Source organism: Erpetoichthys calabaricus, chromosome 2 (genome assembly GCF_900747795.2).
Source record: "Erpetoichthys calabaricus chromosome 2, fErpCal1.3, whole genome shotgun sequence".
NCBI lineage: Eukaryota > Metazoa > Chordata > Cladistia > Polypteriformes > Polypteridae > Erpetoichthys > Erpetoichthys calabaricus.
In genome coordinates, this window is record NC_041395.2 from 73,080,714 (window position 1) to 73,094,308 (window position 13,595).

General features: G+C 37.4%; 1 protein-coding gene across 12 annotated transcripts in view; it reads left to right on the plus strand.

The window, feature by feature from the left end:
* The window catches only part of LOC114645970 (F-actin-monooxygenase MICAL2-like), a 353,538-nt gene that overhangs the window by 197,204 nt on the left and 142,739 nt on the right, over nt 1–13,595 (plus strand). Inside the window, exons 27-28 of one of the 12 annotated variants that reach the window (XM_051922744.1) lie at nt 817–877; nt 1,352–1,607. The exons of 9 other annotated variants lie outside the window; for them this stretch is intronic. In XM_051922744.1, coding sequence (XP_051778704.1) covers nt 817–857 — 41 coding nt within the window. In that variant the 3' untranslated portion in view covers nt 858–877; nt 1,352–1,607. Of the gene's footprint in view, nt 1–816; nt 1,608–13,595 lie in introns of those variants that run through there. 2 more of the 12 variants (XM_051922743.1, XM_051922742.1) reach the window with 2 other exon arrangements.

Below are 13,595 nucleotides of genomic sequence, written 5' to 3' on the forward strand. Positions count from 1 at the left end.
GAGATAATCTATTTCAATGCCATTTTCTTTTCCAGTTAACATTGTGATGTGTGAGAGTTATGTAGGATTATCAAGCAAGGAATGCATGACTGAATGAACCCAAAATGACACAACCCAGTGACAGAAAAATGTATGCACCTGTCTTACTAACTATAGGCATGTGTTTAGTGTTTTTTCCATTGCATCTGAAAAAAGATAAATTAATAGCAAACTTAAGCAACTTTAGCTACTTGTCTTGAGCACCTTTTGAACTGCCTCACTGTCCTCCTGATTGAAAATGGAAGATGTCCTGCTTTACTGATTTTGAGGTGCATTTTGCCTTAACGTACTGTATATTCTATGTCCCTCACTTATTATGGTCTACCAGCATGACTAATGTTTTGAATGGACAGAGAAACCATCTATCTATCTATATTTTAAAGAAAGAAAAGTCAAAAGTCTGCTGTTTAACAATGTGATCTTTTGAAAATGTGTTTGTTTTTTATTGGTCCTGAAAAGTAATATTCCTTATTGTTCTACCTAGGTTATCCTTAAATGCTGTATTAGCGAAAATGATTAAATACGAAGTGCAATGTTCCTGTAATATGTTGCCTGGTAAATTATTAATGACACAGGTTTCTCAGCTTGAAAAGTATGAATCTGAGGCCTGTCTAAATGCAGGAGTCGAGGTTCATCTGGTTATGTCATTAAGCATATTTTCCTGTCCTGAGTTTTTTTCCCGCCCTGAACCTCTTCTGACTTTTCTTGTCTGCGGTAACACAACTAATCTTCTCTTGTGTTCTCTATCCGTTGATGTCACTTCTGGATTGCTTACAGTCTGTTTCAGCTGCACAGGTCTGCATCCCCTCATTGGCTGACACCAGCAAACCTCGGAGAGGTGAATGAATGGCCTTCTTGTCTTATTGTTGCTCTTTAGTTGTAGCCTCATATCCCATTAGCCTTGACTTGCTGCATGGGCCTTGCAATATCACGGCAGCTCCAAAGCACAATGCCTGTGAGGATTTGGAAGTCAACTAACATTCATCACTTGTATGCCTTGTATGGTTATCTTAGCTGGAAAAACATGCTGCAATTGAAATTAGTTCAAATCAGTGCATTGAAAGAGATTGCAACCCCTTCTCTCGAATTCTAAAACTTCTTCCATTATATATCATTTACTAACCGGCTGTGGCACTTTATTATATGTTAATTTAATTGCTCCAACGACATTAGTAGGAAATAATATGCATGTTGCATTAGGACTCTGCTTGCGCTTTTGTGCTGCCTTTTTTTTTTTTTTTCAAAAGAAAGCCATAAAGACAGCTCTCTTTCTCTTTCTACACATGTATCCTTCTTTTATCTTCTGTTGCAGAACCTGATTACCTTTCAGAAAGCCAATCAAGAAATGTGTCATGTTCAACTTAAAATGTTGAGGGTTTTACTGTTCAGATAATCCTTTATCTTTGCACATTTTGCAAACTCAAGAACCTTTTTTTGTGTAAAATTAAAACTGTATTTATAAAACGTCACCTGCAATCCTGTATTTTGCACACAGTGGAAAAAGAAACATGTTCATCTATTTATGATATTTAAAGCTGTAACTACAAAATAAATCGACTGAATATTCACTTGGTGCACTTCCTGTCTTTCTGTGTTTATGTTCTGAAATGTTTTATTTATTTATTTTTTTACTTAGTTAACGTAAAAAATATAAGAAACGTCTGTGGAATTGCTTAAATAGATGCAAGAAATACATTATGACATATAGGTTCAAAGTATTGCCTCCATTTTATCCATTTTCTGAACCACTATGCCCAACCGGCAGCACCAGGTGCACCATGAGTGTCATTTCGAGTTAATCTGCAGTAGTCCTGCACATGTGGAAGAAAACCACAGTAAATGTTAAACCTCTGCTGATGCGGGGCAAAACTCACAACTCCATTTTCCTTCTTTCATACGAGTGACATGCATGTAACACTTGCACACTTTATTTAATAATTCCAGTTTAGCTTTCTTTCTGCATTTTGAATACTGCTTACAGAAGAATGCCAAAATATTCCTTTGTCGTCATTGTTTGTGACAGCGTCTTTTTGTTAGACTCTAGACCTTGTATACCTTTGCAGAATGCAGTCAGGAGTTTCCTCTACATTAGCAAGCACACACAAAAAATGTAAAACTCTTACTCGTGCTTCAGTGCTATTTATGCAAACATTTCACTTCGCATACCTTTGTTAAATAATTATTTGTTAAATAAGAAAACTGAGATTTGAGGTCCTGAAGCTTGTGCGTCTTCGGAATGAGAGTGGCTATGAAGCTTCTGGAGTGGAGCCACTTCAAGCTTCACCCAGCTCTAGGATTCGGCATTCAGTACAATAATGCCATTGTGTGTTAGGCAGTACTCGTTTGCAGTCACTGAAACGGATAGCCATTATAAGAGCCGGTCTTAATTACATTGTGATGTGAGTCACACAACATAATAGAAGGTTTTGAACCTTTTTATGTCTAAGAGAAAAACTGTGAAGAGAAAGAAATGTAACACACAATACAAAATGAGGCTGCTTTTCACCAGCCTTTATACATATATTATATTATCTATGGCTTTTATAGGTTTGGAATAAAAATGGACATTTGAAATGAGTTAAATGTGAAAAAAACAACTAGCTTTAACTGTTCAATGAAAAATATGTTCACTACTAAATATGAATTGATGATGTGAGCCTGGCCTATACTTTATACTCACATTCACTTGAGAACCAATAGCAGCCTGACAGAAACACATTTCCGTTACTGGATTGGCTACCCCACTGCACCGGCCTTTTTCTATTGCTGTTTCCCATCTAATTTTTTTTATCTTTGTCTTAATCAGTGTTCCAGCCCTGGTTGGGTTTTTCTGTTTTTGGGTCACTTTTGCTTCCTTTTTTACCCCATAGCGTCACATGCATTTTTAGTGCATTTGTCGCTTGGGTGTGGGTGGTCTGTGGCACACCTCTCACTTTTGGAATCTGGTCAAGCATACATTGCCAGAAAGGCTGGTCAGATGCCAGCTCTGCCATGTTTTCCTGCTGTATGTCCACCAAGCCATGCAGGTGTTTCAATGAGGATGCCTTCAGGTATGTGTGAAATGGATTGAAGTTGGGTACCAACAGTTGTGAATGCTGGCAAGAAAATAAATGCAATCCACACATACAGTTTATATCCACTCAAATTCGTTTTTTGGGTTTATTATATACTGTACTTGTACATTCATAATATTATACTTCTGAGACTAAAGCGCCACTGAATGTGTGTATCTGTCAAGTGACAGCATAGAAATAAGGGCGGTCACACTTTTCAGTTTGGATTAAAAAATATGAGGTCTGAGGTTTCCAGATGTGATGTATGAACACGTACTGTGCTACAAATAAGTGGTCAGGAATCCCAGCCATATGAAATACAAGTAAATGTGTCTAAGAGCACCGCTTATGAAATGTCCTGACATTTGTGTCATAATACTGATAACTGTTATGACTGGAGCCTATAAGAAAAAAAATGGAACGACTACTTTCCTATGCAGTTATCTAGCTGTGGATTTTGAGCAGGCTTGACCTTTGCTGTTTTTATTGGCTTCAATAACTTTCTGGACCTTTGAAATCATACTTGCTGTACGCTCTGATTAATGTCAGTTCTTATCAGCTAGAAAGGAAGTAATTCTGAAACAAACGTCATCTCCTACTTCATTCTGATCCTGGGAGGATCTGTCCTCTGACAGCCTCTTGGAACGTTTCTTTCCTGCACTCTGGCTTTACCTACACTGAAGTGTTCCTCTGCACTTTAAAGAGCTACTTCTTCCCCTAGCTGTTCCCCCATCACCACAGGTCCTGGACTGAAACATGACACAGTCTTCAAGTCTTCATTTGGATTTCCTCACCCTTCCCTCCTGTGAGGGCTCCGTTCAATGCACACTGCCGTATTGACTTTTTCAAAGTGGTGTGTTTATTTTCATAACTTTGTCTTGTACTTACAGCAGCTTGTTGTTTCTTCTTTTTCTACATGTTCAGGAACATATTTCAAATCATTTTTAACATATTTTAAATCATTTTTAACATATTTCAAATTATTTTTAGAAGGGGGATTTATGCTGTCTGTAGATGTATCCTAGTATGGCATTGAAAGATTCATTTGGTAGAATATGTGGTCACAACTTCGAGATGGGATATGTACTAATGTTGACCAGCTGAAAGTCTATGATTAAAATGAATGTGGTTATGTAGTCATCTGTTGCTCATTTTTACAAAAATAAGGTAAACTTCAGTTAAGGAGAAAAGAGTTACGCACCATTTAAGGATCTTTTTCATCCTCAAATAAATGGGGTCTGGATGTGAGCCTGAACATGCAGCGGCTCCCAAATAACTGCATTTGCCTGAGTTGCTGAATAAAATAAATGAGACATCACTGGGAAAGTATTTGCAAAAATTAAAAATAGCTTATAAAAACATTTCTGTAATCCTGCAGTATAGCAGAAAGGGAAAGACTTTTTAGGTAAAGTTGATAGTCATCTAAAATTGGAAATAGTTTCATACTTTTGTAGCACTAATTTGCTGGAAGAAGAGGTGATGGTGATCTGCTTAGGTGGTGTAAACTATAAGAAGATCCCTGAGCAATGGCACTTTTAAAAACTGCAGTAGTAACCTGTTTTAAAATTCACACTGGTGCAAACAGACCATAGTTCTAAAATTCTTAAGATATGTAAATGAAAAAGTATGTCATACAAATTTACACTGTCAGTCCTCTGGTTTTACATTTTAGGACCAAACAAACGATCTCCTGTTTGACATGCAAACATAAAGATATTTAAGGACTAAGTGATGTTCTCGACCTGTTCCTAAGCCTAAGCTTAAGGTAACACCAAGAAGGCCAAAGTATATACAGTATGGAAGAGTGTTTTTTAACTATAAGAAACACAAGGAATGGAAATGGGGAGAGAAGTAAAGTAACAGAATAAATAGACATAAAAACAAAACCCATATCTGCTCATCTTGGCATAATTCCACAGACTCTGTACCACAATCTGTCAAATGGGGTGTCTACTACAATTTTCATCCTAATAACCAAACAGTCCAACCCTCCTCTACCAAGCCACATTCTTCCTCCAGTCTCACTGAAGTAATGACCAAATGGGGCTTGTAAGCACCAGAAACAAACTACTTCTGGGTTAAACTTCTTGGGCAACTTCCAGTGATGTACTCTGGAACTTCTGGGGCCACCCTTTTACACTTTTAGGGCCAAGCAACTCCAGGAGTCATAAAATATGCATAGACGAATTGAGGTCCCAACCTAACACCCCCCCCCCCCCAATATATACTGTATATAATATAACCTAACACCCCCCCTAATATATACTGTATATATAATGTAATATATATTGTTATATATATTGTATATTAGTAAGGGGATGTTAGGTTGGGACCTCAATTGTTGGGATTGTTGGTGGTACCAACGGCAATACAATGAATAGTTAGTGGGCATTCCTATGGTGCTACCCCAGTGTGGATTTCTACAGGGCTGAATGATAACTGTAATTGGAGCATGCAGCCCTGCCTGGGACCTTTGGGGACATTGAGGGGATCTTGTCTGTCTGACCCAGAAGTGCTTCCAGGGTATACTTGTAATGTACTGGACATATGTATGGGTCTCACTAGTTGAGTCTAGTTTTTGGGGATCTGAGACATCTCCTATAGACAGCAGCTGCACTAGACACAGTCCTCGGTTCAAATAAGCCCTAAATTCTTCTCACCCATTTACCCTAGTTTTCAACCATCCCGGCCAGGTTACCTTTCCATCTGCGAGTTATATTTTTTATATATATATATATATATATACATACAATGAAGCTGTGAAGGTAAGTAGCAAGTCTCTGAAAAGTGTTCCTCTTTTTTAACTTTTGCCTTGACCCTGCTTCTTCCACTGTACTTAACCATAAGCAAGATATTGTAGCAGCATATCTGGCCTCTATTTTTTACATTACTGCACATAGACTAATTATTTTAGGGCACTCTTTGGCCATAATGCTGACTCCCACTGGCATTTGGAGGGGCTCATCAGTTACCAGTACGGGTTCCTCTTTTGCAGTGCAGACTTTGCCAGGGCAGGGTTGGGTTGAATGCTTGCCCTGAGCTCAAGTAATCAGGTTTATAGTTTTCTACTTAACATTTTAATAAAGCACACATTTAGCAGTAAGTAATGAAACGATTTTGTGTTTTCATTAACTCTGTGCATAAAGGTTATAAAAATAACTTAAGAAAATGTGACAGTTGACCTTTACCAAGCCAGCGCTCTGTAACAGTCTCTTGATATGCTATCTTTGCTTCAATCACTGTTTTCTCAATAAACAGCCAGGTGATTATTATAAAGGGAATTTGTCTAATGTAACAGCTGTAGCTCATAAGGGTTTAGCAGTAATAATAAGGTTGAATACTCATTTGTCACCCATTCTGTGACATTACAATAACAAAGGGAAAATATTCATCAGAAGGCAGTTTACACAAGGGGTCTGCAACTATATTTTGAGGTTGTCCATTTACTGAGAGAGCCCAGTATCTCTGTAAACCAGTTGTGGACGTGTCAAACACAAATCATCTTAAAATAATTTAAAGTAAAGTTATGGCTGTCTAACAACTCTGATATTCTGTACTGTAGTTTATATTAGAGCTCTGTAAAACAAGTTAAAATGGCAGTATTTATATTTCATGCTTTATTTATAACTCCAGATCGATCTTCTGTGACTTAATGTGCGTGTATGTGTGCAGTTGTGTTCTGCAGTGATTTCAACCTCATCTAAGGCTGACTGCTCCTTTTCGGCCAGAACTGCTAGGGTGAGCAACAGTAACCTGTGATTGGGTGTGTTTAGAAAATGGATAAATGCATTGTTGCCAAATGTCAGCTAAGAAGGTACAGTAAAGGACAGAATAAAAAAAAACTCATACAGAGCAACCAATACTTGACTAGATATCCCCTGGGTATTAATGTCATTCCATTTTTTTTCCTGTTTTCTTTGATGTATGATACAGCTTGCCCTTTCACCTTTTCACTCCTTGGAGCTGCACAGTAAGTAGCATGTGGTAATCTTCAACTGGAGAGCCTCTGAAAAGGGAGGGTCTTGAAAAAGTATCAAGCATTGTTGGCTGTATACTACGAGGAACATTTACACGTACATCTTTTGAATATGAATGAAGAACTAGCTACTGTAATAACCAAAATCACTTCATTCTGCATGAATTTTCAACCTACTGTCTACATTTCCTTTATTGATGTTCTGTCTGTCATAACACAAAGGGATATTTAATGCATGGGGTGAAAATTTAGTAGCCTTGGACATTTTCAATTTGTGAATACAGCTGAGAAGCAATTCATTCTCATTTTTGTTTTTGAATGTTAAGAATAGAGAATCATCATAAATCAGGTTTGTCTTAACCACCATTTAAGGAAAAGATACATATAAGTACACATCTGTTTTCAAATCTTATGTATATATAAGCCAATAAATGCAGCAATGACTTAGTACTTGTGCCATCATTTCAATATAGTTGTGTTCATATCATATGATTTTTTTTCATCCTGAAATTTGGCTCATTCATAGCCAAGTCCCACATTCCATTGGTTTTTCCAACTTCTGCCTAGTACAACCTCTGATGTGAGTCAGCATCATCATGCAGCACAAACAAAAAAATGCAACAGTTTATTCTTGCATTTGCAGTTTCTGTAAAGACTTTGTGAGTAAATCGCCTTGCAAAGCTGTTCTTTTCATTTGCAGCTTGTTCTTTCCACAGTATGCCATTTTGCACATTCTCTTTTACCCACTTCATATTGGCACTGGCTGTGTACTTTGTGTATTGAATGCTTTTATGCTATGTCAGACATTTTGTATACATGTGTCATGTGTTATAAGCCAGACCAGAACATAACTGTTATTCCCAATGAAAGTCTGGAATCAGATTTTGAATAACTGCTGATACAAATATATACTAAATGCTGTTTCCTATTTGGAAAACTTTCTTGCGTCACAGCTTTTCGTTGGGTCCCTCTCACTCCTAGTAGAGTGCCAGGTGGGAAGATGTCCAGCAAATAAAACAAAAGGAACTATAAAGTATCGGCATAAAGATGTCAAAAGTCTGTGCTGACTGCTGATGCAAGCTGTTTTGTATTAAGCCTACATACTGCATGCCATTTACAGTTGTTAACATATCCAGGGAAATACATGAGTGTATGGCTGCACATTTTAAAACTATTTCTACAATAAGTAAAAAAAAATCTACTTAATGTTAGTTCATGTGCCCTGGTGATTGAAATGAGTGTTTTTAGTTTTTCACTAATAAATTCTGAAGCAGTTTTCTGCTTAGAAGTAGCTTAATGCAATTATACAGTATGTGATTAAAATATAGTGTCATAAAATGTTTTTTTGTTAGTTTCTTTATGTATTTATTTACCTTTTCATCTATTTATTTCAGTGACACCAAACACAACATGCAATGCACCTTGAAAAAAAAAATGGTAATTTTCACTCGTTAAAGTTGAGAGGGTGGGCTTAGCAAATACTGTTTTTTTGACTGGTGAATTGTCTGTGTTGCTTAGGGTTGTGACTGTGCACATGTGGTGGATATTGGTGAGAGAAAAACCTGCCCAGAATTACTGTGTGAAGTATCTACTTATAATTCAAAAAGCTATAAATTCATCCCCAGGAGTCTATCCCTTGATAGCCAAAGATTGACACCTACTTTACCAATGATTCACCAATCAAAAAACAATACTCGTTAGAACCCACCGACTCAAATGTGAAAGTGACAGGTTTCATTTCAAGACATATTTATTTCCTGCTGCATTCTTCTCATGTTATTTTTTAACCGAATTAATCCAGTCTAATTTGGAGGTGGAATGGAGGGGCAGAGAGAATCTATCTCAGCTAGCATAGGGTGCAAGGCAGGAACAAATCCTTGACATGGTACCAGTCCATCGCAGAGCAAACGCATACAAACCCACATAATCACTAGGGTCAATTTAGCGTGACCAATTCACCTCACCTCCATGTCTTAGCAGACATGGTGAGAACATGCAAATTCCATGCAGGGAATTCCACGCTCCTTACTGTGAGGGAGCAGCACTACTATTGTACCACGCCCTGCTACGTTCAGTGGCACTGAAATAAATGAAGGAATAATTCAATAAATACATAAAGGAATAAACAGCAAAAAACATTTGTGGCACAGTTACTGCTCACTTATTATTTTCTTATTATTTATTTGTCACATTTCACAATTTATTTAATTTCAGAAATAATAAAGTTCTATCTCATCTAACCTAAATATTCTTTAATACAGGCTGACAGCAATATGTGTTGTATTAGTAAGAGATGCAGAGGAGAAGAAGGGGGATCAAGGCACATAGTGTCATACAGGCAGGAGTATAAGAAATGGTAGTGAAGTCCCCTGAAGCCAAACTATCTGAGACTGGGCCTGAATGTGCATCAGGATGACCCAACAGTGTAGGTCTTTACTCTCATTTTGATGTGGTGTCGTTCGTTTGATAAGTTTGTCTTATTTTGGACAGACACACTTTTCCTCATTTAGTACACTCCTGTTTGAACAATTGCACAATGCAGACATTTGCAGGTTTAATTGCTAAATTCATCTCGCTGGTGAAATGTAACAAAATATTATCCCCCCCACCCAAAGTATATATTCGCCCTGAAATTTGGTTAGTCATATTTATTACACATTTGGTCTCTTCGTTTTAGCCACTTTGGTTAGAGGTCAAAAACAACATTAGGTTTCTAAATAAAAAAAGGAAATTTTATTTAACTGTAAACCACACTTTATATAAATGTTAGATTACACGCTGTACTGTTTATTATTATTTTCAAAGCAGATTTACATTGTAAAAGTAAAGTAAACTTTATGTAGGCTTCCCAGCCCCACTAACAAGCTCCAGTGATCCCTTTTTAAATGTCACATTTCTATATTATGCAGACATTGAGTCAAGTCAAGTTTAAAGTAGCTTTCCAGGGGGAGTGTGAATGGGCACTATGATGGATTGGCACCTCATCCAGAGCAACCCATTTTTCCTTGATTTACCCCTCACCTGTACAGTTTAAAATTACCAATCAAACAATTCAGAGGTGATAAAGTGCACATTGCTGACTTTCATTTAAGGGTACCTACACACATCTCTGTCACACCATGTAGATGTGACAACACATTTTCTACATGATCCCATCATTTCAGGACACCATAGTGTTTGAGACATAGCAATGGCAGGTGTATTAAAGCAGCCATATTTAGTACTCTGTCACATATACCTTGCATGCAATGACTGCTTGAAGTCTGTGATTCATGGGCCTCACCAGGTGTTAAGTATCTTCTGCTCTAATGCAGCCATATTCAGATCCTGCTTGTTTCAGGGTTCTTATCCCCATTCGATTTCTATTGAGCATATAAAAGACCTGCTCAATTAGATTTAAGTCAGGTGACTGGCTTGGCCATTCAAGAATTCTCCATTTTTTAGATTTGAAAAACTCCTGCGTTGCCTTGATGTATTTATGTTTGTGATTATTATCTTGTTGTAGGATGAAGCACCATCCAATGAGTTTGGAGGCATTTACTGGAGCTTGAGCAGATTTTTCTATACACCTCAGAATTCATTGTTGTGTCTGTCATCATCAGTTACATCATCAGTGGAGACAAGTGTGCCAGTACCTGTGGCAGCCATACATGTCTAAGCTATAACACCTCCACCATGTTTAAAAGAGGAGGTGGTCTTTGGATCTTGGGCAGTTCCTTTTCATCACCACACTTTGCTCTGATATAGGCTCATCGTTGTCTCATCTGTCCAAAAGACCTTTCTCTAGAATTTAGCTGGCTCTTTTAAATACTTTTTCACAAGCTGTAATCTGGCTGTCCTGTTTTTTTTTTTTAGCTAACTAGTGTTTTGCATCTTGCAGTGTGGCCTCTGTGTTTCTCTTCATGACTGTTCAGATAGTCACCTCTGACACATCCATGTCCGCCTCCTGATGGCTGTGTATGATCTGTCGGACAGTCATTTGGAGCATTTTCTTTATCATAGTGATGATTCTTCTGTCATCTGCAGTGGAGGGCTTTGTAGGCTTACCAGTCCCTTTGTGACAACTGTGCCCACCAGTGCATCCTTTCTTCTTAATAATATTCCAGACAGTTGATTTAGTTAATCTTAAGGTTTTACTGATGTCTCTAATGGTTTTACTCTTGTTTTTCGGCCTCCTAAATGGCTTCTTTGACTTTCATTAGCAGAGCTCTTGTTCGTATGTTATATACAACTACAGACTCCAAAGGGTAGAAGCAAGCCTAGGTATCTTATGGCTGCACTAAAGAAGCAATGAAACCCACCTGAGTAAACACAAACACCTGTAATGCAAAACATCATGGTGCCCTGAAATGGGGAGGCCATGTAGAAATAGTGTTGTAATTTCTACACAGTGTGGCTGAAATGTATACAAATATCCTTAAGTTAAAGCCTGAAATGTGCACTTTAAGCATATCTGAGTTGTTTGATTTGTAATTTTAAACTGTGGACCAGAGATGTAAATTAAAGGAAAATGTGTCTTTCTCCCAAACATCAAGGAGGGCACAGTAACTGCAGAGAACGAGTGGCAGACATCTGAGAGGAAAAACAGGCAATGCAGAAGTGGGATTTCAGCAGTTTGAAGGTAACTGTCAAGTGTGTAATATGAAAAAGTTCTGGCAAGCTGTAGAATAAATGGCAGGCCAAAAGGGCAGGACAGATGGACTATTAGATAAACACTAACTGAGTAACAAACATAGGTTAAAACTTTGAAGCATGATGACCATTAATCAAAACCACAACATGAAACAAAAATGAAAGTCATAATAAACCTACCCAGAAGTCTGTATACCAGAGAATCTCAGAAAAGGACACCTAAAAGATTTTCAAAAGGAGATCCACAATCTTCAGCACTGCAAGGTATCCAGCGACAACTTATAAATTGTTACATACACAGCATGTCACACAGCATGACTTCCAGACCTTTGCACCTGTGACCGAATATTGTGTCATAGCAATGAAGCCACAAAATGGCGGCACCTACAGAAAACAATCTGACGACACAGTCAAATATTAAACATCAAAATGACAAAAAACAAATTCTAAACACAGAAAATTCAAAGAAAACAAAAATGAATTCTCTGAGATAAAAACCCTTCATAAACATATATCTTATATTATATAACATATATTGCCTGAAGAAGGGGCCTGAGTTGCCTCGAAAGCTTGCATATTGTAATCTTTTTAGTTAGCCAATAAAAGGTGTCATTTTGCTTGGCTTTTCTCTATAAACATATATCAGAATTCATGAAAAAGTGTATTACGTGCAAGGAAAATTACTAGTGTTTGCTACATCATAATATAAATAGTAGATTCCTTCCTTCTTCCACTGTGTGAGATATCTTCAGTTTGTTGCAGATTTTTGTGTGATTTAGATCAATGCTTCTCAGAACTGATTCCCAGAAAGCTTGGCATTCACAAGTTTTATTTAAAATATTTTCTTCATGCTTTATGACTTACTGTGTTCTCCTTACATTAGCTATATTTTGGAATATTAGCATAATAAGATCTGACAGAAGTACTTTAAAATTAAGATTTGAACGCTGCCACCAAAATAGCTTTTATTTCTTTAGAGCACCCCTGGAATGTAAATAAGAGAAATTTACACCAATGTTAGACCAAAGACAGATTATTTAAATACATTGACGCAGTAACCCGTCCACTTTTGAAGCAATGATGGGCTTAGCAACTAACCTTAAATTTAAGAAATTGGATAAAGAAAAGGAGGCCATTCATTCCATCAAGCTTGTTTGCTTACCTAACAGCCAAGTTGTCCCCATATCTCATCCAGTCAAGGTTTCTGCTTCAGCTACATGACTCACTCATTTGTTCCAGATTCCCATGACCCTTTGTGTGAGGAAGTGCTTTTTGGCTTCAGTCTTAAATGTACTTTGTCTTAATTTCCACTGGTATCCTTGAGTATATGATTCACTACATAAAAGCATTCTGCTCGATGTCGAAGTCCTATAAATAATGGATTTTTCAGATTCTTTAAAGCAAGACGTAATTACAAGTTTATATTTTAATCAGAATAGGCAGACCCTTCTGAAATATTCTGAGAGCCAGCAGTACAGTGACCTAGAGCAAACTCAAAAATCTTTTTCTAAAAGAGAGCGTTTGTAACACAGAGAAGGGCTTTGAATAAGAAAACAGGTTGGTTTCCTATGTTTGTATATCGAGGAGTTAATTCATAAATATGTCACACTCCTGAAGTTGTATGAGTGACTTTTTGGATAGATAAACAGGTTGTTAAACAAACATTATATCCAAACAGATTCTCCCTTGTCTGCTTTTGTACATTTCAGAGTTCAATGATATTGGGACAGAAGCCATTTTATCACATCAGCACCAACCTACTCCCTTTGAGAATTTTGCAGACCTGGATGAGGTCCCCACACAGGCTTTATGCTCAAGACTCCCGAGTGTAGGACACGTCTTTTAGTTCAGTAATACTTTTGGTTGCTGTTCTTTGCACAGCTTCTAGAACTGTT